The sequence below is a fragment of the Molossus molossus genome, unplaced genomic scaffold (assembly GCF_014108415.1).
Source record: "Molossus molossus isolate mMolMol1 unplaced genomic scaffold, mMolMol1.p scaffold_m16_p_3, whole genome shotgun sequence".
NCBI classification, from domain to species: Eukaryota; Metazoa; Chordata; class Mammalia; order Chiroptera; family Molossidae; genus Molossus; species Molossus molossus.
The window spans coordinates 40,273,943-40,300,666 of record NW_023425366.1 but is presented as its reverse complement, the minus strand read 5'-3'; the positions used below and the strand labels follow the sequence as shown (position 1 = coordinate 40,300,666).

Here is a 26,724-nt window from a genome sequence, read left to right as displayed (position 1 = left end):
GTCCGGGAAGGCATTCTTTTCCAGAACAGTCCTGTTTCGTCCATATTGAATACCTGTTCTGGATGATACTCACCCTCCTCATGGATATTCTGGAACGTGTTGTTCACGTAGTCCTCTGCTGCAAGCTGGTCAGCAGAGCAGCTTCTCCGTGGAGAATGACACTGTTCAGATGATACCTCTTCTGGAACTTCTCAAACCAACCCTTGTTCACTGTGAAATCCATGAACATTGCAGAAGAGGGTCCTGGTTGAGGTTCATCTGCCGTAAAGTGCTGATAGAGCTGCCTCGCCTTCTCCTGGATGACCAGTGAATCTAACGGAATGTTTTTCTTGCTGCTGTCGCTGATCCAAACAGCTAGGGCAGACTCTGTTTTCACTGTGAACTTATTATGACTTGTCACGGCGATCTTTGCTTCCTCGTTGAAAGGGACATTAGCCGTTGCATGGATATTATTTTCATTATTACAGATGGAGTGTACAGTAGACTCATTCGTGTTGTAATGGCAGGCAACCTCCACAATTTTCTTGCTATCTTTGATCATATCCAAGAGTTTCACATTCTCCTGCATGGTAAGCATCTTCCTCCAGCACTTAGTTTCATCATCAGGCGGCTTCGAAGCAGCAGCACGTTTAGGAGCCATTGTGGGGCTTAGATAAAAGTTCTCAGAAATTGCAAACACAAGAGCAAAGATGCTTCAAATGCATAGCGATGTAGAAGAGTGTATGAGAGAAACAAACTTGCATGAGACTGAGCCAATCAGTGGTCCAGATAAGAAGAGGATAGGATAGCCAATCATGCTGTGATTGGCTTGGTTTCATCACACCCAATTTTTTGGAAAAAAGTTATTGCCCACACACGAGGAGTGGTCGAGCGGTTGCACCTGGCATTGAAGGATTTGCAGGGGTGCTCAAATACATAGGCCTACAGTCCATATGTACGGTAATTTTCATTTTAATTGTAATACAGGGGTGTATAATGGATTCAGACAGCCGAGCGTGAGCTGTATCATTTTCACTGTCTCAATCAACTTTTTAATGAAGATATTTGAAAAAACCATGATAATGTGAAGCCGAGAAAGTCAAAGCGCAAAGTGGCGAGGGACAACTGTAAAAGTAAAGGTGAAATCCTTTGTAGTTTAAATGGTGTAATTTAGTAGTAGGGCTGCATTTTTATATAATAATTAATCATCTGAGATACTCAACTTTATCAAAAAGAAGTTCCAGATGACAAAAAGTTAGTGTGGTAGCTATGTAGATATCAGATGCTTGAGAATTTGTAAGTGGTAAGTATCTCTGTAGAAAACTATTCAGAAAAAGTGTTATATGGCCCTAATTACTCTGAAGATTATGTAACTTATTTATGCCAAAAATTTTTTTCATAGATTTTATTTCACTTAAAAATTTTAAAAATTAATACTGGATTTATGTTTGATCAAATTAGTAATATAATAGAAATGGTAAGAAAACTTCTTATGGGCAGTTTGACTAATTATGAATTTATTGGACTTTGCAATACTGTATCTTTCCATTTACTGTCCAAAAGGAAAAGCATTCCAAATTTCCAAGTACTTTATATTAGTGATAGCAAGGAGTGTGTTTCTGGTTAATCCCATCTGTTGCAGTACTGAATTTTGGTTCTTTTTGTACTGGGGCAAATAAGCCTCAAAGTTGAAGCTAGACTGGGAAGTAAAGAGCATATGAAGACAAAGGTTGCCTTTGTGTAACTTATCCAGGCCCCAGTTTTTCAGTTCTGATCTTTATTCTTCTTGGTATTTCATTAATTGCCTTTCTAACAAAGTATAATAGGAAAGAGAGAGAAATCTCAACTCAGTTCTGCTACTTACCAGGATCCAAGTTAACTGAACTAAAAACACTTAAGCCAGTAAAGACAAACAGAATAGTTCATTTAACCATACTATCTTTTATACTTTATGTTAATTTTACTATCTTCTATACTATACATAATATTAAACATGTACATTTTAATTAAATATATGTTCACTTTATACACACACACACTATATTATATATACTTTATTATAAATGTATTATGTCTTCCTTTAAGCCATGAAGATTTGGTTAAATGGTAATAATTCAAATGAATAAAATGCAATGAATCTTAGTCCTAGAGTTTTAAAAAGTGCAACTTACCTTAACAAAAACACATTCTTCAAGTTTTTCCAAACCAAATCTCATTAAAGAAAATCTTTGAGAAGATCAAGGACAGCCTCTCAGTAAAAGTCAAGAGCACAAACAGAATACAGTTAAATAGCAAAAAGTTGAGAAGTTGACCTTGTCATGTGAGTTATTTAAAGATAAATATGTCTTATTTGCTTATGCCTCAAACATAAATGTGGAGAAATGTGGGCCTTTCTTCTAGCAGTGCAGCAAAATGTGGTCATCAGCTCTGATCATTTCCTTTATTGATTGATTGTTGATATTATGACATTTATTTCTTGCCTTACCTGCCCTGGGTTACCTCCGTACATGGTATAAATTTGCATATAATAATCTTCCCACCTTTCCTCACAAGAACTTACAGAATTTAGGTGATGCAAGACATGTCTACAACTAAAATAAAATGCAGTATCGTGACTATCAAATATAGAAGTACAAACCAGAGTGAGAACCGAAATAGTTAACAACCAGTGTGGCATGGCCGTCCTGCCAAGCAGAATGGATGCCAGCCATGAAAAACTGACTTGGCTGTCCCAGTGCACAGGAGTTTCCGGAATGTCCATACTGTTGACCACTGTGCTGCAGCAATGCATACAATTTGTATAATTCAGTAATTGATTCAGCTGAATAATAATACATGGTAATGGACTAAGCTATCATTAGTTTTGGACAGAAAAATATTTCTACATCATGAATTCTTCAATAAATTATTTAAACAGAAGTTTAGATACGCAGTAGACAATAGTTAAGCAGTAGGCTTAAAAAATCCCTTCTGTGTACAAAGCCTCTAATGAATGAATGAGCTCACCTCTCCCTTACCCTTCAGTATGGGATTCTACTGTCAGTGTTTTCATTCATGAATGTGAAATGAAGATGTGTATTAAGTACTTATACATAGTCAGAGGCGGATCTTAGGGGCACTGCCCAAGGCTGGCCCAACCTGCTTCTGTCATGTTCCTGCCCCAAAACATTTTTCCTTTATACTGTAAGAAATGCTTTATTTTGTTTTCTTAAGTACCTAAACACACACTTAAAAATTCACTTGTGTTGCTCTAGCTGGTTTAGCTCAGCAGTTAGACCATTGGCCTACAGACTGAAGGGTCATGGGTTCGACTCCCTGTCAAGGGCACATACCTGGGTTGCAGGTTTGATTCCCAGCCTCTGTTGGGGTCGTGCGGCAGGCAGTCAATCAATGGTCTCTCTCACATTGATGTTTCTCTCTCTCTCCTCCTCCCTCCCTTCCACTGTATCTAAAAATCAATGGAAAAATATCCTCAGGTTAGGATTAAAAATGTTTTTTAAAAATTCATTTGTGTTAACAAGCATTATCTTAAAACAAAAGCAGAAAACCACAGCTCAGTGTTTTCCCTAAATGTGGTTGAAGGACCATCTACGTGAGGGAATGACACTCCTGTGGTGGACGCCCTGAAAATATGGCTTGTCAACAAGTATCTCAGGAAAGTGTAATGCACAATAAAATTTAAAAATAACTCTCTTATTTTAAATAATGATAAAATTGTTTTCTTTTCAGTATCTAGCCATAGGAGTTGGAATTTAATAATTGTACTTTTATGTTTGTTATTTGAGGTATTAGGTAATTGTGTACTTGGAACATTTTTGGTGGGGCTAGGTCTTGGCAGATAGTTGTATTCAGGGATTTAGAGCAGAATAAAATCTCTGGGTATAAAATCCACCCACATGAGGTTTGTGTTGAGGTCCTAGGAAAGGTGTTCTCTTTCCTTCCGCTGTGCTGAACGTGTATTTGTTAGAGCTAGAACACAAGTTAAAACTGTTTTTACTCACATTGTGGGCTAAGTCAGTGTTTGTGGCTTGTCTAGAAAACTAAATGCCCATTATACTTTGTTTCAATGGAATACTTTGAATTTCCAAACAACTGAAATATAATTGCACTTTTAGAAACTCAGCTGCTTACAGGCTGAGTTACGGGTGTTGAAATAGGGACCTTTCTCTTGCCCCCTTCCTTGCAGTTGGGGCCAGGGGATCTTCATCTGAGGCTGTGGTTTTCTTATTTTCCTACTTTGTCCTGGCTTCCTTGGAAATCAGAGTTCTTGTCTTAGGCATATACACACATATACAATTTCAACCTCTCCTTCACCACCAATTTTTCCTGGTCCTATACTTGTATTCAGGATGTTTTCATCTTTCTTTTTTTTTTAAGTATAATTTCCATTTTATTTTTTTCCAGGGAAGTTTTTGTCAGTCTTTAAGGATTTAGCTCCTTGCATGGGCTTTGATGGAGGGAAAGCACCCACAGGTCTAAACTGGGATGAGAGTGTGGAGTCCTTCTGGGCTTCACGCGAATGATTCCTGACGACCCTGCTGTGGGTGGCACAACTCACACAGTAAGGTAGTTTCACATACAGCTTTGATTATTCACTCACACCAGATCTTTTCTGCTGCATGCGGGACGCTAGTCTACACATTGGGAACACAGAGATAGTGAGGCCCGGGCTCCTCCCTCTAAAGAGTGGGGAGATAAAAATGAATAGACAGGCATTTGCGATGCTATGCAATAACTGCTTTCATAGATGAGACAAATTGTTATGAGAACACCTTAGTGGAACACCCGATCCTGACTGATCTGATTGAGTCAGGGACAACATCTGAAAGGAAGTGATACTTAGGTTGGATCCTTCCCAATAGGATGCAATAGCTGCGTAATTATTCTCTCTGCTTCCAAACCACACCCTCAGTCACCAGCCCTGGACTTTACCACCCAGCTAATCTTTCCTCACACCACTTTGATTAAGACAGTCCCTCATTGAGAAACATGTAACGACTCCTCACTGTCAACAGAACTAAGTCCAAAAAATTTCTTTAGCCTGGCTCTTGGTTGTTCCACAATCAAGTACTATCTCTGGAATCTACCTTTCTTACCTTTCTGTTGTTCCCTTCCTTAATTCTGTACATTACCAAAATGGACAAACTCTCTGGAAACACACCAGGAGCTTTTCTATAATTCCATGAAGGCAGGATTTTTGTTTTGTTTCCTACTATTTCACTGGTGCCCCTAAAACAGTGGTTGCACATAACAGATACTCAAGAATATTCACTGACTAAACCAATGAATGAGTGTCCCCTCGGAGGTCCCTCTGCTTGTGATGCATGCCTCTCTTCCTTCCCAGGTGCACATATTTTTGCCTATTGAAATCTTGTTCTCAAGGCTCAGCTCACGTATCCTCTCCTCCATATGCTTTTCTTCCGGGTCACAGGCCAGATGTGAATCTTTGTTTCCAGAGGCTGTAGGGTTCTGTGTGAACTGTTTGTGTGACCTTGCATTCTGATTTGCATTTTAGATATCTGTGTAGGTATTATTTTTCCTACCACATTGAAAGTTGTTTGAATTCAGGGACCATATTTAAAAAATAATATTGTGTCCTGCTCAATACAAGTACTTCCTTGTACAATAACGGATGCTTAAAACATACTTTTCGTTTGAAGAGAAATTGAATGAGATTTCACTCATGTGAAAACAAACAAACAAAAAAGGTGGAGAAGAAGGCCTAAGGGATGGAGTGCTTGTTCCTGCCCTGCCTTGTTTTTCTGATTTTACATTTTAAAATTCATTCAGCAGATTTTTATTAAGCACCTGTTTTACTCAAGGCATTGTACTAGGACTTAGAATATGAATAGAAATTAAACTGCCCTTAAAGTACTTTACACTTCTTCTGACAGAAAAACAAGATCACTTGTTCCAGTGATCACTTTAGTCTGTTAGTCTACATGTTATATTTCCCAGAGGCATCTAATCCGGATTGGTTTTCAGATGCTTTTCTCCTCTCAGATTTGCTCATCTCATTTCCACATGTTGAGGCTGCCTGAGGGCAAGAGCTCATGTTTATCCTCCAATCCTTTGGAAACCAGACATCAGGGACAAACCTTCACGAACAGATGTGGCTAGCCACAGATGCTGCTCAGGGACACAAACCGAAGTGAGAGACAGGAAGGTACCGGCACAGGGATGCACGTCTGTGATGGAACTGGGGAAACTTTCTGTTGAAAAGCCAACTCTGGCCTCATACTTGGGAGATGGTTTTAAAGTTGATTCTTGTTCAAAGTAAGAGAGGAGATGGGGAGAGGGCAAATCAAGCTATTTCACAAAAATAATAATTGCTAAAAAAAAAAAAAATTGCTCATTGGATAATGATAAGGGAAACACCTTCAAATGAGGATGATTTAGCAAGGGAGGAAGAAGGCCAGCTCAGAGAGCAAAAGGAAAAGGTAGCACAACCTGACTCATTAGAAAGGGACACGGCAGCTCAGCAGTGTCAGAACAGGTGATCAGAACTCAGCCTGCCGGTGGTGAAAGGTCTCCCCAGGCGAAGTATCACAGACAGCCTCTGTCTGGGTCATGACTCCAGAAAACCAGAGTTCAGGCAGAGCCTCTGCTCCTGCTGGCCTGGGGAAGAAACACTCTGAGGAGAAATACATTTCTCAGTAAGAATTCAGATTGCTAGGGAAACTGCCACCCAGACAGTAATCCCGCCTTCCCTGTGCATTCCCCTTCCTGGCTGCTTTCTCCCTGGAACCCGCTGACCCCTGCCACCCACACCCGCTGCAGGCGAGCAGGAGCAGCCTCCAGGAGGCTATGAGCTGGTGCTGGACAGAAAGATGCGGGCGCTAGAGTTTGTTCTGTCCCGGTGCTTTTATAAGACTGAGGCTGGAGAAAGGGGGTCAGAAATTTTTATTTTATTGAAATGTGAAAAATGATTATAAAACAATCATTTGTTTGTTTAAAACAGAGTTTCTTAACCTTGGCTGTATTGACATTTTGAGCCAGACAATTTGTAGTTGTGAGGAGCTGTCCTGAGCATTGTAGGATGTTTAGCACCAACCCTGGCCTCTACCCACTAGGTGCTGGGAACACACACTCCCCAGCTGAGACAACCAAAAAGGTTTCCAGAAACTGACAAATGTCCCATGGGGGGCAAAAGCATCCCCAATTGAGAACCACTGGTTTAGACTAAACTACAAACATTTATTCATCCTAATAAGAGTAGTTTCCCTCACAGTTACCACTTTGGCAATTGCAGTAGTGCCCCTTATCCATGGGGGACATGTTCTAAGACCCTGAGTGGATGCCTGAAACCACAGACAGCACCAAACCCTGTACGTACTATGTTTTTTTCCTATACAAACACACCTATGACAACGTTTAATTTAGAAATTAGGCACAGTAAGAGATTAACAACAACAATAATAAAATAGAACACATAACAATACACTGTAATAAAAATTATGTGAATGTGGGCTCTCTCAAAATATCTTGTTGCACTGTACTTACCCTTCTTGTGGTGGTATGACCTGATACAGTGCCTATGTGATGAGGTGAAATGAGGTGGATACACTGGACTAAGGGATTACAGCCAGGTGGGACAGGCTGAGACAGTGTGAAATTGTATGATGCTACTCAGCAGTGTGCAATTTAAAGTTATGCATTGTGCCCTGGCCAGTGTGACTCAGTTGGTTAAAGCACCGTCCCATACACCAAAAGGTTGCCAGTTCAATCCCCCGTAGGGGCACATGTGGGAGGCAACAGATTGATGTTTCTTCTGCATTGATGTTTCTGTTCTGTATCTTTCTCCTCCTCATCTCTCTCTAAAAAAATCAATAAATCATATCCTCAGGTGAGGATTAAAATTTTTTTTATAAAAACAAAATTAATGAGTCTAGAATGTAAAATAGACTCGGAGGAAATTTATTTCAAATGACAAATTTTCAGTTTTGTTCATTACTTTGTGTGTGTGTGCCTGGATGCAGTGCAGAAGCAAAAGTACGTGTTCCTTGTGCCTCCACACAGGATTTTGTGTGTTATTTTAATGTTTCATATATATATATATGTTCCTCCTTGGGATTTCCTTTCTTATACCCCACCCCCACCTTTTGCCATTTCTATTTAATAGCTAGGTTGTGAAAATTGTCTTGGGAATGAACAGACAACAGAAGGCAGAGAGAAACAGAAAGTTTTATCCTAGCTTTTGAATTCCAAAAGCTTAGGCACTTAGCCATACAAAAGAACTCAAGGGCATAAACAAGAGATTTGGGAGGAAACCGCTGAGGTTTCCATACCTCCTAGCACAGAAGAGAGTGCTTCAGGCTTGAGGGAGGAGGAGTCAGAGGGAAGGCAATTAGTGCAGACCTCAGAGAAAAAGGTAACAGCCCTGGCCAGGTGCCCAGGAGGATTATGGGAACAGAGGGCAGAAGGGGTCAGGCTCTGTTGCTTGGAGAGAGTGGAACAGGTGTCTGATGGGGCCTTAGGCAGCCACAGAAAATTTATCTTGCTCTAGCATGACTCAAGAGCAGAGAGAGACGTCCGAGTACCCTCCACAGACAAGGAAGTATTGCAGAAGAGCTGTGGAAAAGGAAGTCATGCAGCTAGCAACAACATGGACCCGCAAGGACACATGGCCAAAGACCGGTGGGACCCTGACTATCTCAGAGGATGGCAATGTTGACGGGGGACATAGAGGACTAAAAGGACTCTTCCTCCCAACTAACTTTTCCAGACTTGCTAAGAGGGGTGGTTATATTTAGAGTTGACTGAAGTCAGTTCCTACCACCCTCAAAGAATAAAGAAGCCTGCATTGAATATTAAGCTATAAAGAAATAATTTCTGGCTCTGGCCCGTTTGGCTCAGCAGTTAGAGCATCGGCCTGAGGACCAGAGAGGCCCTGGTTCGGTTCATGCTAGGGGCACATACTTCGATTGCAGTTTGTCCCCGGCCCAGGTTGGGGTCACATGGGTAGCAACCACTCGATGTGTCTCTCTCACACTAATGTTTCTCTCTCTCTTTCCCCTCCCACTCTCCCTCCCGCTCCATCTGAAGATAAATGAGAAAAAAAAAAGTGTCCTTGGGTGAGGATTAAAAAAAAAAAAAAAAAGAAATAATTTCTGTTCTTACATAGTTGGCTTTGTCAGATGAGGTTTAAAACCACTTACTTTAGGTATAGGATCAGGTCAGTGCAATTCTTTTCTCTTCTACGTCCCTTAGAGCAGTGGTTGCCAGACCTGGTGGATAATCAGAATTACCTGGAGAGAGATTTGGGTATAGTTAATATGTTTGGGGCCCGTGTGGTGATGGGCCAGGTTTGGAAACCTTATCTTAATACTGCATAAACCATTCTCAGACATGACAACTCCCCCAGTATAAGGAAGAAACGTAAAAATCATGACAAAGGATTCAGTTAAGGAATGTCACCTGGCTATGATAAGGCATCTGGGTCAAGAAGGGCAGGAACAGGAATAGGAGGTGCAATTGATATTGGAAAAGATTTCTCTGGTGATTCAAACAACTTGCAGGAGATGTGAAATCTGGGAGCAGATCATTGAGTCAGCACATACACCCAGGATGTAAGGACACCCACTTCCTATTCTGAGGGTGAAATAAGCTTGAAGTTCTCATGCATCTGCAAAAGAAAAAAACATTGCCACATCTTAGGTCTTAGTAAATTATGGAAAATTAGAGTATAAGCCTTGTGTTCTAGGTAAACAAAATGGTCAACACAAACATCATCAAATAAAGATACTAAACACCTGACTTTCTGTTTTTCAAATGTGAATGTTATTCTATCAGGAAGATGCTCTCATTTGTAAGTAACAGAACACTCAACTGAAAATGGCTTCAGCAGTAAGGGGATACATTATCTCACAGAAAATGCAGTCCAAAGGTAGGGAAATTCCTTCTAAGTTGGTTTAATTTCTGTTTTGATATAAGATGGTGGCAATCATTCCGAATATCACGTTCTCATCCACCTTCATCCAGAGCCCTGAGAGGATCTTGTGTCTCTTTTTAGGGGCTTCCCAACGCTTCCCGGAAGCCCCTCAAATTCCCTTCCCAGACTGTGTCACATACCGATATCTACACCAAGCACTGAGAAAGAATTGGGACTGCACCAGCTTTGTTAGGATAATCAGTGCTGGGTTCACTAGCAGCCCCTGTCAGTCACATGGGGATGCACAGGGCTTCAGGGGGCGAGGAGGAGCCGGATTAAGGGGGAAGAGTCATCACCCTGCAAGGAAGAAGGGAAGTGGTCTTTGAGAAACAATGTGGCTGTAACTGTGACTTGAAGAAATTACTCTGCAGTGATATTTCAAATATGAAATAAAGCTCAGGCAGTGAGTCCTTCCATCCAAGGGCACTCTGCTCATCCTGGTGATATGGGCACAGAATAAACGAATCTTAATGCTTTTATTTTATTTTATTTATTTATTTATTTTTATCCTCACCCGAGGATATTTTTCCATTTTTTTGTACAGATAGAGTGGGAGGGAGAGAGAGGAAGGAGAGAGAGAGAGAGAGAAACATCGACGTGAAGGGACACATCGAGTGGTTGCCACCCGCACGACCAACCAGGGCCGGGGACAAACTGCAACCGAAGTATGTGCCCTTAGCGGGAACTGAACCCAGGTCTCTCCGGACCGCAGGCCGACGCTCTAACCGCTGAGCCAAACTGGCCAGGGCAATCTTAATGCTTTTAAAAACAAAATGTGATCGATAAGTTAAACACGCTGTGCAGCAGCACACAAGACTTTCTAGTGCCATTTATATATCTGCTATTTAGAATGATCTTGCACCACAGTCTCTGATGATGCAGATAACACACCCTCAGCCCCTAAACACAGACAGCATAGGGTTGGGCTCACACTTGGAATTGTGGTTGTACCACTTCCACAGACTTATGTTGTTCCGACTGGTATACGGGTGTTTAAATAAATTGGATGTTTCCCCCCCTAATAACAATGACATCATAGTACATAGCAACCCTCTCTCTGAGTGAGTAGGCTCAGGCTTGACCTTCAATCAGGTTTAAGAGTTGTCATTTCCATATCAAGCAGGACCTCAAAACAAATATCTTCACAAGCCCCTCCATTCCTTTGTATTCTATTATTTCATCTTGATTTTCAATTCTTTGGTTTCTCTTAATAGAGGGGACTATTAAAACCAGACACCTCTGGAAAATATAACACTATATATGCACGACCCTCCAGACAAATGCAGACTGCATTTCTGTGTGGTTCGAGCTCTGCAGCACAATCGTGACTCATGAGTCTGAGCCAAGAGGCTGACAAACTTTATATTAGATGTTCATTTAACAATCCTAACATGTTACTATAACGTATTACAAAAGAAGTCCTAGAAACCACTAGAAAATGCAATTCATGTTGAACTTTTAGTGAAATGCTACCTATGCTATTTTTTTTTTTTATCCTCACCCGAGGACATTTATCTTCAGATTCAATGGGAGGGAGAGAGGAAGGAAGAGAGAGAAAGAGAAAAAACATCAACGTGAGAGAGACACATTGACTGGTTGCCACCCGCACAACCCCAACCAAAGCCAGGGACAAACTATAACCGAGGTATGTGCCCTTAGCGGTAACCGAACCTGGAACTGTCTGGTCCGCAGGCCAATGTTCTAACTGCTGAGCCAAACTGGCCAGGGCCTACCTATGCTATTTATTGTCTTTGTTATTACTCTTATGCTAACAGAGGGCCTCCCAGGCTAGCAGAACAATCAGTACTCTTGCTGAGTGTCTGGTCCCAGTGCATTTTTCTGTAATTAGAAAGACAGGGCAAACTTAGAGAAGGGTCAGAGAACCTTTAGGGCACATGAAGGACCTGCTCAAAATCCCCAGCACGTGTAAAACAGTGCCAAAGCAGAGATCAATGAGGGGAGCCCCAAACCTCCCAAACATCAAAAGAGAAAGGGAAAAGAATATGGCCCTGTTTCTGGGCCATAGACATGCCCTAGTAAAGCCGTATGATGACTCTACCACTCCTTCCCTTCAAGAAAGGGTCCCCAACATGCTTTGCAGGATTTGGATAAATCTACATTTGAGGGTCCACCTGGAGATGGTTGGCATGGTTTTAGATTTCTGGACTCCTGCTAGGTACTTCTTACCGAAGATAACTCCAAGGTCCCATCCCCATCTGAGTGAATTTCAGCAAGAGGTTCTCCCAGATGAGTTCTGCCTGTGATCACTGTTAAAATAGATTGGAGTGAAAGAGTCTAAGTGACCAGGCACCTTAAACACCCTCTCTATGTTCTGGTGTTAGTATCCATATTGTGCTGACCTAAGAAGCTCGTGGCTTTAAATAGTCTCCAGGTAAGCTGTTCTGTGGGCAGCTAGCACATTTCTCACATTTGAACTTGACATATTTACGGTAGGCCTAAAGAAGCTGGTCTGGGCAGATTAGGTCCCTTCTTTACCAGATGACCCAGTTACCATGTGATTCTGTCAAAAACAAGGAACAAAATTCATGGGTCCGTTGCAGGGGCTGGGCAGCGGCTTACCAGCACCAGTCCCCCATCAAGAAGCTCCTGTTCACCCTAATCCTGCCACATATTTTTGAGGCAGACCAACTCTGACGGGATTTTTTCTTTTCCCCTGAAGCACCTCTCCTGTCTCTTCCACCCTGAATAAAAGTGTGTTATCTCCTGTTTTTGAGTTTTAAGTCTCTTTTTCTCATACACGAGAGCCCTGACATTTCTGGCATCTGTAGCCCTGAACTTGCATGCCATTGAGTGTTTTAAATTGCTTGTCAGGGCCCCAGTTCTGCTGTCAGCTAGAAGGTAGCTCTGTACCTTGACCACACAGATTACGTTTCTTCCCATCTCCATGTACCTTTGTCTAGCAATCAAGTGTCTATGTTTAAGCATGGCAGAGGGTCGGGGTGAGGGCTGTATGCCTGGCTCTTATCCAGAGGTAGCACTGTATTTGTGAGACAACCCACATTGCCCCGAATTTTTTAGACCAATCCCTACAATGTACTGTTGGCATTCAGTCCATCATTGTCCAGGCTTATAAGGAAATTCTCAGCAGTTTGTATTTAGTTTCAACAATCTAAATGGGTCATGTTTTCTTTTCATACCCTGTCCCTACACAGTTATGGCCATTTCTTCTTTTCTGGTGGGCCTACAAGTATTAAAGACTGTTGGATGGCAGGTTATTACAAGCAAAGGATGAGTGGGAGTCTGCACCCTAGACAGCTTGGGCTAAAGGACCCCTTCCCTACCTCTCCAGTCCTCCGGCTCTCTCCTGCTTGGAGGATGTCCGTGTCTGCCACTCCATCCCATCTCAGCATGCTCCTCTGACTGCCTACTGTCTGCCTCCATCTCAGCCCTGTGTAGTCTTTGGGATTCGAGAAACCACTGTGTTTACGGGCCCGTGAAGATTTCTCTTCTGCATTAGACTGTGGTTACTTAGAGTCTTCGTGCTGTAGTCAGGGCTGGGGAGAGGAAAATGGTGGAGTGAGTGAAAACGGAAAAGAGGAGGTGGGAATTGCATAGAGTAATACTTTGAAATGTAACCCCACCACATGCCACTTAGAATGAGAATCTTTCAGTCTGATTCTGAATAATTTAAACAGCATTATTTTGGCAGTTTAATTATGAAAATAATGGCTTGAGGTCTATTATCTCAGTGGTTAAGGTGACGGGACACTCACATCGAGACAACTGGAAAATATCAAGTGAAGAGTCATGTATAATCTGTGACATACAGGTATTAAAATGAAAGTAGTAGAGTTTTCTCTAGATTTGTTCCATAAACTGCCATTCAGCCCTACAAGATGAGTTTGGCCAGATGTTTTCCAGTTAAATCGGTACAACTTGTCTCTACAAATGATAACGTCTGACTTTGTTCATTCTTTATCAGATTCTGTGCTCTAGACCTTACAAATAGATATTATCTCATATGGTCCTCAAAGCAACTCTGTGAGCTAGTTTATTTTATCTTGGTAAGTATAGAATTCCTGTTTTACAGAGTAGGAAATTGAGCTTTAATTTTGCCAAGGGTCACACAGCTATTAAGTGGTGGTATTCAAACCAAAGTCTTAGTGACCCCCACAGCCCCTGCTCCTAACCCCACATCGCACCTTCACTATGGGACCACACGTAGGAAAACAAGAGTCCAAGCTGACTCTGGCAAAACCCTGGCATCGCCACATCCTGAGTGTGAACTCAGTTTGAGGACACAGGATGTACCAAAGCAGGGGGCATGCTGAGATACCTTCCTGGGCTTGGAGAGATGTTCTGGAGCTGACAGACCCTTGAGGACTTAAGATAACAGCCCCTCTTTTGTGTAGATGTGCATTTAAGTCTGGGTATGTAAGCAGGAATTGTCCCAGCAGAAGGGCAACTGATTTTATTGTTTTATTTTTTCCCTTAAAATATTTTAATTCTTTCTTTTTTCCCCAATTTTTATTAATTTATTTTTGTTACAGATGTTTCTCCTTTTCCTCCGCAGACCCCCCACCCCCAGCATTGTTGTCTCTGTCTATTGGTTATGCATACATGCATATAAGTTAATTCTTTTCTTTAGGTAATAACATTCACATGAATCAAAAACCAAACAATATAGGTCTTCCTACCCTTCAGCCCAGTTTGTACCACATTCCCTTTCTCATGGATATTTTTTCAGAGTTCCTTTTATGGTAAAATAAATAAATATAAATTTGTATTCTTTTCTCTCTCTTTTTCTATATAAAAGGTAGTCATTTAAAAATCCTGTACCTTCCTTTGTTTTTGTCACATAGAGATTTCTCTTGGATATCTTTTCAAAACAGCACACCCAGAGAGCTTCCTCATTCTTTTGTACAATGGCTTACTATTTCATAGAGTTATATGTATTATTATTTATTAACCAGTCCCCTTTTAATAGACATTTGACTTGTTTCCAGTCTTTTGCTCTTACTAACTGATGCAATGAATAGCCTTGAATTATGTCATTCTGCATATATGCATGTATATCTATAAGAAAAGTTTCTAAAAATAGGATTGCTGGGTTAAAAAATGTGCATTTATAATTTTTACTGATAATGCCAACTTACTTTCACTAAGGATTGTACTAAAGTTTGCACTCACACCAGCAATGTATGAATTTCTCACAGTCTTGCCAACAAAATTAACACATTTTGGGGTTTTGGCATTTTGGCCCATCTGATTGATAAATATGTTTGGACTTTGGCCCATCCAATGCAATAAAATATTGTAGGTTTCTTACTATGATTAAAGTTAAACAACTTTTCATATGTTTTTTTTTTTTTTTTATCCTCACCCGAGGATATTTTTCCATTTTTTGTACAGATAGGGTGGGAGGGAGAGAGAGGAAGGGAGAGAGAGAGAGAAACATCGACGTGAAGGGACACATCGAGTGGCTGCCACCCGCACGACCAACCAGGGCTGGGGACAAACTGCAACCGAAGTATGTGCCCTTAGCGGGAACCGAACCCGGGTCTCTCCGGACCGCAGGCCGACACTCTAACCGCTGAGCCAAACTGGCCAGGGCTCATATATTTTAAGAGCCATTTGTATTTTCTTTTCTGTGGATATTTCCTTGTTGATTTTTTGTTTGTTTGTTTTTTCAATTTTGGCTTATAGGTCTTGTCAATTTCTAAGAGCTCTATATATTTGGGAAAGTAGTAATTGTCAGTGATATAAATTGAACATACTTTTTTCTACTTGGCTTTTTTCTTCTTCTTGATTTTTATATGGTCCAATGTGTTAGTCTTCTCTTATGCTGAGCTTCAGTCCAAAGTTAGAAAGGTTATAAGAGTGTTTTTCAGGTTGCCATCCAGTACTTCATGGCTCTAGATTTTTTATTTAAATTTTTTTTATCTGCTTGATGTTTATCTTGGTTTACAGTATAATGTTTGGATCCAACTTTTGTATTTGCAGATGGCTATTCAGTGGTACCACACCATTTATTAAATAACTGTTGATAATTTAGTGCTCACTGGTTTGAGATGCCACCTTTATCAATGTTATATGCATATATGTGTGTGTGTATATATGTTATATGTATATGTGTGTATATATATATATACACACATATACATGGTTTTATTTTAGAATAAAAAAAACTCAATTTTTCTATTGTAGATCTAGAGAATTTCTTTTTTATTGTGGTAAAATATACATAATATAAAATGTATCATTTTACCCGTTTTTAAGTATGAAGTTTAGTGGCATTAAGTTCATTTGCACTCTTATGCAACCATCTCCGTCACCTTTCTCTAGAACTTTTTCATCTCCCCTCCATATGACTTGGAATCAAGTGTACTATTCACTTTATGATATACTTTCCACTGGTAAAGTGTGCTGATTTCACAGATGTTAAAATGTGGGAAAGTGTACAACTTAGCATTTATGAAATACCATCCTAAATTTCCAAATGTATTTGGTGCATTTCTGGACATTCTGTTGTATTTCATTGGTTTGCCCCTTCACGAACCAGTGTGACATTGTTTTAATTATTAAAAATTTAGACATATTTTAATATATACTTTTTTTTTTTTGGTATGTGCCCCTAACGGGAACCGAACCTGGGACTCTCTGGTCCGCAGGCCAACGCTCCAACCGCTGAGCCAAACTGGCCAGGGCTATTTTAATATATAATACAGCTAGTTTTTCCTCACTTGTCTTTTTCCAACTATTCTTGTCTATCTGTTCAGATAAACTAGGTAGCCTCTCCTTGGCTCTTGTAAATCTTCTTTCCCTCCCTCTTTCTGCCTCTGTTCCACTGAAATTGTAAAAACTCGCATATAGAAGACCTCCCTCTTATGCCTGAAGATCAGCCATCTGTCTGGATGAGAGTAGCTTCTCTGAAAGTTTAGGTATCTTCTCAACTTTCTTTCTTTTTTTATATATTTCATTTATTTAGCTCTTTCAATGTTTTGTTTTGTTTTTAAATTTATTTTTGTTACAGATGTTTCTCCTTTTTGTCCCCACTGACACCCTCCTCCCCATCCCCCCCACCCCATCCCCAGCTTTGTTGTCCGTGTCCATCGGTTATGCATACATGCATATAAGTTCTGTGATTTATCTCCCCCTCCCAACCCCCTCTTCTGAGGATTGTCAGTCTACCCTACTTCCACGTCCCCGGGTCTCCCCTGTTCCTCACACTGTTATCTTCATTATATTTCTCCTCCTGGGTTTTTACTTCAGCATTGCCATGGGAGGTACAGTCCATTCCTGAGCTGCACTGTCGCATACAGGGGAGACGCTACCATGAAAGTTCTTAGGCTCATTTACTCCGTTTGTGGCTTGTACATAGAATGTCAGCCTTTTTCAGCAAAGTAAGCATTGTTTGTACAACGATGAAAAAATCTTAAATGTTCGCAGCCACTTCAGGGTTTAATGTGGTTCACTAATGCATTCAGCCTCAGTAAAAGTTTGTTGGTTTGCCAGTTATTCCTATTAAACTTTTAGCATTTTAAATATTGTATTACTAGAAAATTGGCTTATTTGCATTCATAGATCATAATGCGTTTCTTTTTTTGTTTTACTGAAGAACCCATTGTAAGAGCCAGTAAATCCTGTGGAAAATGGCCTTCAGCGATCTTACATCGAGGACTGTGCGTCTTTATGGTAATTGGATCAAGGATGCTGGTAAGTAACCATATTTCCTAATTGAGGCTCATCCTTCCTTTTTATGTCAGATCCCCATATTTAATAGGATTTCACTGAAACATAGTGAGAAACTTTGAAGTTTAACACTCCCTCAAGGACACCCGAAATATTATGTTTATTACTAATTAGTAAAGAAGAAGTGTGAGGGGTTTCATTACAGATATGTACAGTGATAGAGCTACACAGATGTTCATTATGATGTTTATATTAGTGAAAATAGTTTTAATATCCAATGAAGAGAATTGCTTAGTAAATGATGGTACATTCCAACTGAGCCATTAAAAGTGATTTGGAGGCACAGTGCTCTTAGCTTGATTCTGCCCTAATGCTCCTAAGGGAGATAACAGTTATTGCCAACAATGGCTCTATTCAGGGTGCTTCTTGAATGCCCCCCCCACACACACACACACCAGAGGTGTATTAGAAAGGGCAGGGAGTGTTTCCTAGGGTAACCCCTAAGTAATTCTAAAATGTCTGCTTTCCCCCCCTTGCCCATTAAAAAAATATCAGCGTTATAGAAAAACATTTAATCTCACAGAAAGAAGCTTAAAATACGTTAACTGAAAACAGGTTATAAAAGAGCACACATTTCTTTTGTGAGGATTAGCAGTTATCTCTCTATGGTAGGATTATCTGTAACTTGTTATTTACTTATCTATGTCTAGATTTTCTTAAACCACTAAATGTGTGTTGCTTTTATAACCGTTACAAAATGTTCTAAAAATATAACAAAGGTAAATTTTTAAAAATAATCAGAGCATTTTAGAGCTGAGATGGACTTAGATATTATCTAAGCTAAGTCTTCATTTTAGAGTTGAAAAAACTGAGGCCCAGAGATGTGACCTTGACAACATCAAGGTTAGTTGTTGGCAGAAAAAAACTAGAACCTATGTTTTCTGATTAGGATTAGTCTGGTTTCACATTTGAATTATATTACACATGTTCACCACCATCACCAATTTCGATTAGTTTTTACCTGTCAACCCGAAATCGCATGATGACCAAATTCAGGAGAAAAAAGTGCTACCTCTTGGTACCTACCACAATTGGAATTATATTCCATTTAACATTAATTTCAGCCACAATACATCGTTTCATGTTTGCCATCATTTTCAGTAGACTGCTGAGACCAATTTTATTTCACTAAGAAAAGGTCCTGACAGTTTTACCCGTGAAGAATGCCAAGGATCTCAAAAAGATCCCATAAATAGAGATGCTTCACTCTGATATGGAAATAAAGAGTGAATATTTCCATATCTTCCGCTCTTCTCACCCTCCTTCTCCTCCTCCTCCTTCTTCTACTAGTTTTTCAATTTATGTTATGATGCAGAGAACATATAGGTTTGTTTAGAGGTCATTTTTCTCTGAAGGTTTATAGTAGTTCTCATAAATTCAGTATTTCATTTAAACACTATTCTTTTTGTTTTCTAATGGTTTTTGGTTTTGTTTATTTATTTTAAAAAATACTAATATTTTGATTGCTTTTCAAAGTAGAGGTATACCTTGCTACCTGAACTCTCATGATTTGAACTTGGGAACCAAGTATATTTGGGTACAGTTTTTGAAATAGGCCTGTTTGGAAGAACAGATCCCTTGCTATTAAACCCTTGCTGTTCACTATTCCAAATGCAGGAGCCCAAGAGATTAGGATAATCAATATGCTAACTCAAGAGCCAAATTGATTTAAACAATGATAAATATCTACATAGTGCTAGAAGTATAAAATATTAAAAAGTGAACTTCTTCTGAATTCCACTTCTACTTTTATTCATGGATCAACTCTTTACTTTTTATTAGGAATACTTACATTTAAAAGCTGAATAATATTAGGTCAAAAAAAGGCATGACCAAGGGCTGGGGTGGCTATGGAGACAAGGAGAGCCCGGAGACAGTGTTGCAAACAGTACAAGAAGGATGAGAGGAAGAGGCAGGCAGTGCTACATATCTGAGGTTTGGCTAATTTGAAGTCTTGAGAGGAGGGAAGGTATGGGATATGTAATGGGAAGACCTAAATGTAAGTTCTGACACTACTGTGTACTATCTAGGTGATCCGGAACCAACGATTTGTTGTCTGTGAGTCTCAGTTTCTTTGTTAGCAAAACCGATGACAGTGGTACCTGCCAGCTACCAGATAGTATACATCAAGTACTTCTGTCATTTGGAAAGTTTCCCAATGCAAGTGGTGGTTACAGATGATTGATAGAGCATTTTCATCTTAAAATACTTTCAATAGGGCATACCACCTTTTAAAAAAGTTTTTCTTTAAACTTTTTCTTGGACTCTGGAAGGGTTGAAAGGTTTTGTGTTGAGATTTACATCTTATAAGAACACTTTCAGGTAAAGGAGGAGAAGTCTTTTGCTTCTGTGTTGTGTGGTATTGATCTCTGAAAGCCATTAGGAATCGTTTCTGGCCATCTTAGTTCAGTTTTACTTTGCTCACCCTGGGAAGTTCTGAGCACCTGATCAAGGGCCAAGAATTTCAAGTGTATTCTTGGCTTTGGCCCTAATCCTGAGTCACCTTCAGGAAACTTCCTGGTATTCTTTGGTTTTCTTATTGCTAGAGAAGTTGTGATCATGCATAGGTAGTTCATGTGGAAAATTCCACAGCTACAGAATTTAAAAATGGTTTAATTAATACTTAAGCTATAAGAGGATTTATTATGATTCTTAGCTATGAAGTGTCAAATTTTAAAATTAATTATAATATTTTCTAACATTTAATAAGCAACCTTCCTTGTATTTGGGTAATAATAACTTTGTAGACTTAGTTGTGATCTTTTTGCAAGAAGATGGAGCCTGAGTAAAAGTGTTGACATTCTGAACCTTTAGCACGCCCCCAAGTACTGAGATACATGCTTGCTTTTCCTTCCAGCTTCTTCATCTTATTGGGGCTTGGAAGTTTAAAGGGAGTGCTCTGTGAGCTAGAACATGTTACTTGAAAAGAGAATACTGACTTACAAGCAGTTGATGGACAAGTTCATTAATATTCTATGCATGTGGCACTTGTACTTCCCCCGCTTTCTCTCTCTCTCTCTCTCTCTCTCTCTCTCTCTCTCTCTCTCTCTCTCGAACACTTAGAAAAGAACGGTCAGGCTGGTAACAAGTCAGAACATTGACACTCCCTGGGGTCTGGCCTCTCAGAGTCAGCCATCACACCTTCTGCTTTCATCTCGGCTCTACTCACGACACCTAAATCCAACTCTAATGCCCAATAGAAGATGCATCATCACCATTTTGACTCTGGGGGAACAGAGCTCACCTCATCCATAAGCCTTCTGTAATTTGTGAAATCATAGACTGAATCAGGATTAACTTTAAATGTCATCAAGCAGCCCCCTCTACCACTGCCCCTAGCAAGTCATCATCCATACCTGACTTGTAAACTTTTCATCATGGGGAGCCCACTACCTCACCTGGAAAATAAACAGTTGTCAGAGTCATGAACATAATATTAAATACTTTGAATTTTATCAGCTCAGTAAAGAGAGCTAATTTATGCAGAGGAATAATCTGGGCAGCTATACTTTTAGGAATTTGGCTGCTGTATGGAAGACCGGATGTAGCTGATTGGATTGGGAGGCAGGGAAACCACATAAATGACTAACTGCAGGGCAATAGTGACGGACTCTGAGGCCCTGAATGTAGGAGAAAGAAGCTCACTAAACCTCTGGTTCTCAATTCTGACAGTTCATCATGGTCACCTGGGTAACATTTTTCAAAATATGGATGCCTGGGACCCATATGGACCCTAGGATTCTGATTCAGCTGGGTCTTTTAAATACTCCAGAGGTTGCCCAGCCTGGTGTGGCTCGGTGGATTGAGCATCGTCCCATTGCCTGAGAGGTGTCGGTTCGATTCCCGGTCAGGGCACATGCCAGGGTTGCAGGCACCATCCCCAAAAAGGGACGTGCAGGAGGCATCCGATTAATGTTTCTTTCTCATATTGATGTTTCTATCTCTCTCTCCCTTCCTCTCTTTCTCTAAAAAAAATCAACAAAAAAATTTAAAAAACAAAAAACTGAGAGGTGATTCTGCTCTGCTGACAGAATTGAGACCTGCTGTCATAATAGTAGCAGCACTTACTAAGGACTTAGCTCTGTGCTGGGCTCTTTACATACAGTAACTCACTAAATCCTCTATGAGATACTTATGGTTTCATTTTACTTTATTTCTTAATTATAGTTTACATTTAATATTATCTTGTATTACTTTCAGGTGTACAGTGTGGTTGTGAGATAATCATATACTTTACCAAGTGTTCCCCCTGACATTTCCAGTACCCACCTGGCACCGTACATCGTTATCACAGTATTACTGCCTATATTCCCTATGCTGTACTTTACATCCCTATGACTATTTTGTAAGTACCAATCTGTACTTCTTAATCCTTTCACCTTTTTCACTCAGTCCCCCAAATCCCCTCCCCATAATACATGCTTTTTTATGCCTCATTTACAGATGGGGAAACTAAGCAAAGAGACTTTAAGTCAGTGATGCCACATAACAAGTCAACAGGGGAGCGGGGATCAAAACTCCAGCGCTTTTCTGAAATAGGATAAAAAAGCTTAGTGTTTTGTTTTATTATTAGCTTAAAAATAACAAGAAATCAAATTAATTAGCTTTTCCCTAAGGATTTATGATTTTTAAAAAAAATCTGTAGAACTTGAAAGTCAAACACAAGGTTTTTAAAAAGGTATGTGCTTAAAATGTTAAATTATAAGAAAAAGTTATTTATTTTAAATTTTCTTCTGCTTCCTGAGCCAGCCCAGCATGCTTTTCCTGCTCATTTTATTTGTATTGTTACCAGCAGAATAGCAGAAAGATGATGTCATTTGACTTTCTCCCCCTGCTGAGTCAATGAAAGAGTAAAATAAAACATATTTCCAATTTAGGAATTCCTTTACTGACACTTTTAAAGAAAGGAGTTTTCCATCATTCATGTGATATGTGTTAATAACAGAAACATTTAGAAAATAATAAAAATCATTTGTACTGTCGCCATCCAAAGGTGATGTTAATTAACATCCTCGCAGGGGTTCGTTGGTACTGGTTTTAAGTCCTTATTTCATTGGGGATAAAAACTAGACATATTAATGTGGCTTATGTTATTTGTGAATTTAAGGGTTGGATTACCCACTGATAGAAGAAATCCATTCAAGTTTGATCAGTTCTAATTCTGTCCCTTGGTCCCCAGTTGTGTGACAACTTTATTTATTTATTTACTTTTTTATGAAAGGAGAGGGAGAGATAGAAACATTGATAAAAGAGAACATCGATTGGCTGCCAACTGCACGCTCCCCACTGGGGGATTGGCCCACAACCTGGGCATGTGCCCTGACTGACAATCGAACCAGTGACCACTTGGTGCATGGGTCAATGCTCAACCACTGAGCCACACCGGCCAGGTGTGTGACAACTTTTATATACTGAGACTTCCCAGGTGAGATATGGACCTGCGGCTAGGGTGCTTGTGGCCTTTTTAATAGGGTATGGTACACAGATGTCCCCAGAAACCTGTGAAAGGGAAGGAAGGAAGCTAATAGAAGCAATAGAAGACTTTAGTGACAAGTTCTTGTATAGCTGACTTCAGAGCCTTTCCTGACTTAAACTATGACAATGTTAATTTTAAATTATTTTTGAGAACTTTGTATTTTTATGGCTGTCAGCAAACTTTTGTTAAGTTGCTATTTGGGTAGGAAGTCAGACTTGAAGGATATTTAGAGTTTTTTTGGTAATTGACTACATTATTAGTAGTTTAAATGAGCAAGGGCTGTATTCTCCCCATCTCTCTGCCAACTCATAAAAGTGCCGGTATTTAGCAACCTAAGGTTAGTCAAGACTCAGTTTTGAGTCAGACGCACCTGTCCATACTTATTTTCCTTTATAATGCTCTGGCTTCATGAGGCAATTTAGTAAAATTACCCCAAACTACGTAAGATTATAGAATTAATCACATTTCATCTTGAGTCCCTTCTTACTCTCCTGTCTTGGAACCAGCAGCGACCAGGTGAGTTTCTTTTTACTTAGTTGTAAGGCTATTACATTTTTTTTGGTTCAAAATATCAGGTTTGGACTCTTAAAACCCACACTTTATATACTTAGGTGATGCTCAGGTCGCTTTCAATTTTATGATTCTATGATGCAATATATATAGAAAGGTCCCAGTTTTCTTGGAGAAAGAACATTAAGAAACAGAAAACACAAACATTTTAGTATATAGAAGAATGTCTGGATGGAGGAACTCTAAAATGTTACTAGTGGTTATGGTAGATGGTGGAGCCTCGCTAAGTGTCTTCTGTCCTCCAGATCCACTCTGCATGCTGTGCTGGGCCCTGGGAATGGCCAGTATGGATTATGTCCATGAGCTTGCTCCCCTGCCTGGTTTCTGGTTGGATTTAGCCAATGGAGAACCCCAGGAAACTAGAGAGAGGGAGGAGGGTGGTGTTGGGGTATCAGTTCCTCTGGCCTCTTCCTTGCAGGATTGTCTTGTGCTGCCTGAATCCCTCAACTGAAGGTCCTTTCCAGAGGGTTTCCCCATATGACTTTCTCCTGGGTTGTGGTAACCACTACCTCCCTCTGCCCTTTGAGACCTATGGTGCTAACAGCCTCATTATTTACAACCCTACCACTATCCCTGATGATTTCCCTTTACCCTGAAGATGGTAGTGACCATTGCCCAAATAGTCTCTGTCAATGTTAGGACTAGGTGGTCGCTTAAAGAAATGCTGGTTGCTGTCACTTATGTTTTGGCTAAGTGGATGTGCATTTACATCTTGTTTTTCTCTTAGATCCAAGAGTTGAAGACTGGTTCCTCATGTCCTCACCTCTGCCACAAACCATCATCTTGGGGCTCTATGTTTATTTTGTCATGTCTCTGGGACCAAAGCTCATGGAAAATCGAAAGCCCTTTGAACTCAAGAAAGCGATGATAACGTACAATTTTTTCATAGTACTCTTTTCTGTATATATGTGTTATGAGGCAAGTGTCTTTAGTATTCCTAATGGGAAATTTTTGCTGAAGTCTTCTGTTTATCTGTCATTATGTTTCTGTAAAATTCTTCAAGATTTAAGGAATTTTAGAAACTTAGCTTACTAAAGCAGGGATTTGCCACAAAAATGTTATGTATAAAGCATAGAGGATCTAAGTATAATTTACTCATAGATAATGAAAAAAAATTAACATTAAGTCCAGGGACTTGCACATAGTTGGCCGTTTAAAGATGATTGGATGAATCCATAAGTGTTAATTTTAAGCAAACATACTTGGAGAAATAAAGTAACTTACTCAACGTAGCATAGCTGGTTAGTGAAAGACTAATATTCGAATCCGGGTCTGACATCGGAGTTAATCCAGACTTTAATAGTTGTGATTCTCATGGTAGGAATCTTTAGTTTCTGCATGCTCTGATGAGCTGTGATGGTTGATTGTTTTGGTTTGGTTTAGCTGAGCTTTGAGGAAATAGAGAACTTAGACTCACACAAAGCAGTAGTTAAGGGAGCCTGTCCCTTAATTGTCAGTAAGAGAGACGGGGCTCTTTCCAGACCCAAAAGCAGACTCATGGATTCACTTTCCCTCCCTCTGCTATTAACGTGCCTCAGGCACCATCACTGCTTTTCTGAGATTCCTTGCTTCCCCCCCAATACTGGCTCGCTTCCTCTTCATCATCGCCTGTGCTTCCTCATACTGGGATCCACAAGAGTCCAGCATGGCCCCTCTGGCCTCTCCTGACACTGTGGTGTCTGCACATGCATCTTTCCAACCTAATTCCCACTTGAATCCACCTGATCGGATCACCCTCAATCTGTTCTGGCTTAATTTCCCACAGGCCTCCCTGAAGCCTGCACTTACTCTGCTGTCTTCCATTTCTTCTGTTTTATTTCAAAAATTAACACACAGGCCACCTTACTATGCTTTCTGGAGCATGAGTAACTGAAAGGGAAGAAGTAATAGAGCTGGGAACAGAGAAAATACATGCTCTTGGCATGTTATCAGAGATAGGATATAGTCTACTCTAGGACCGTCTTAAGAACAGACCTGGTGCCCTGGCTGGTTTGGCTCAGCTGTTAGAGTGTCAGCCTGCAGACCGAAGGGTCGCAACCAATCAATGTGTCTCTCTCACATCAATGTTTCTCTCTCTCTCTCTCTATCTCTCCCTCCCTCCCTCCCTCCTTCCCTCCCTCCCTCCCTCCCTCCCTCTCTGTCTCCCTTCCACTCTACCTAAAAATCAGTGGACCCCGGTTAGTCCCAGTTATGCTTCTAACTAGCTATTTGATTTTGAGCAAGTCATTTAATCTTTCTGGACCTCAGGTCTCCCATTTTATAGAGTCAAGATTGAACCAAATTGTCTCTCAGGTCCCTTAGACTGTATTTGATTGTATCATTAAATATGCTGTCCTCAAATATATTTCTCAGGAAGTAATTCAGTTATAACCAGTTAGTTTTGGCAATTACAACATAAAAGAAGGTTTAAAAATATCTGAATTTGAGCATTTCTATCTCTCATTAGCCACTAATACTAGAGTTGCTTATATGTCCCTTTTGGGGTTTATTAACTGCTAAATATAAATTATTACTTTTTCTTCTTGGTAACTTAAAATATAGACACATGGCAAAAGCTCCACAGACTTTTAGAATGTTCTTAAACTTAATACCAGGAAACCATTAAGTTCTACTCTCTGTTTAAACAAGACCTTTGGCAGCCGAGCAGCCTGTCATCTCCGGGACACATCTGAACACATGGTTTACTGGGTGGAGCATGGTTGCATTTGGTCTACAGAGTAAACATCTCCCCCAGGGATGTTAGGGAAAATATGACCGAGGAGAAAGGACATAGATGAGACTGAAGGAACCCACATGCCTTATTTTTTAGTGATGGTTTGAATGTACTCATTACTTGGCACCAATCAGACATTAATCAAGAGAGGCCACTGAAGATCCCCCAGAAGAACAGGGAGAAGTGGAGAATCAGTCAAACTAGTTCAAGTAAACGGACTTCGAGTGTTCCTTATAGCAGTCAGAAGTTAAGTCTGAGCGCAGGAGAATATGAGGACGCTCACTGATACATTTCGTGAAGCGGAATGTCGTTTCTGTACCACAGTCCCTTATTTCTTAGAGA

The 26,724-nt window shown here is 40.2% G+C and overlaps 1 protein-coding gene across 1 annotated transcript in view; it reads left to right on the top strand.

The window, feature by feature from the left end:
• Positions 1-26,724, top strand: part of ELOVL7 (ELOVL fatty acid elongase 7) — a 76,459-nt gene that overhangs the window by 35,830 nt on the left and 13,905 nt on the right. The window contains exons 2-3 of the mRNA XM_036279652.1: positions 17,490-17,587; positions 24,397-24,587. Of these exons, the coding sequence (XP_036135545.1) occupies positions 17,524-17,587; positions 24,397-24,587 (255 nt within the window). The 5' untranslated portion in view covers positions 17,490-17,523. The remainder of the gene's footprint in view (positions 1-17,489; positions 17,588-24,396; positions 24,588-26,724) is intronic.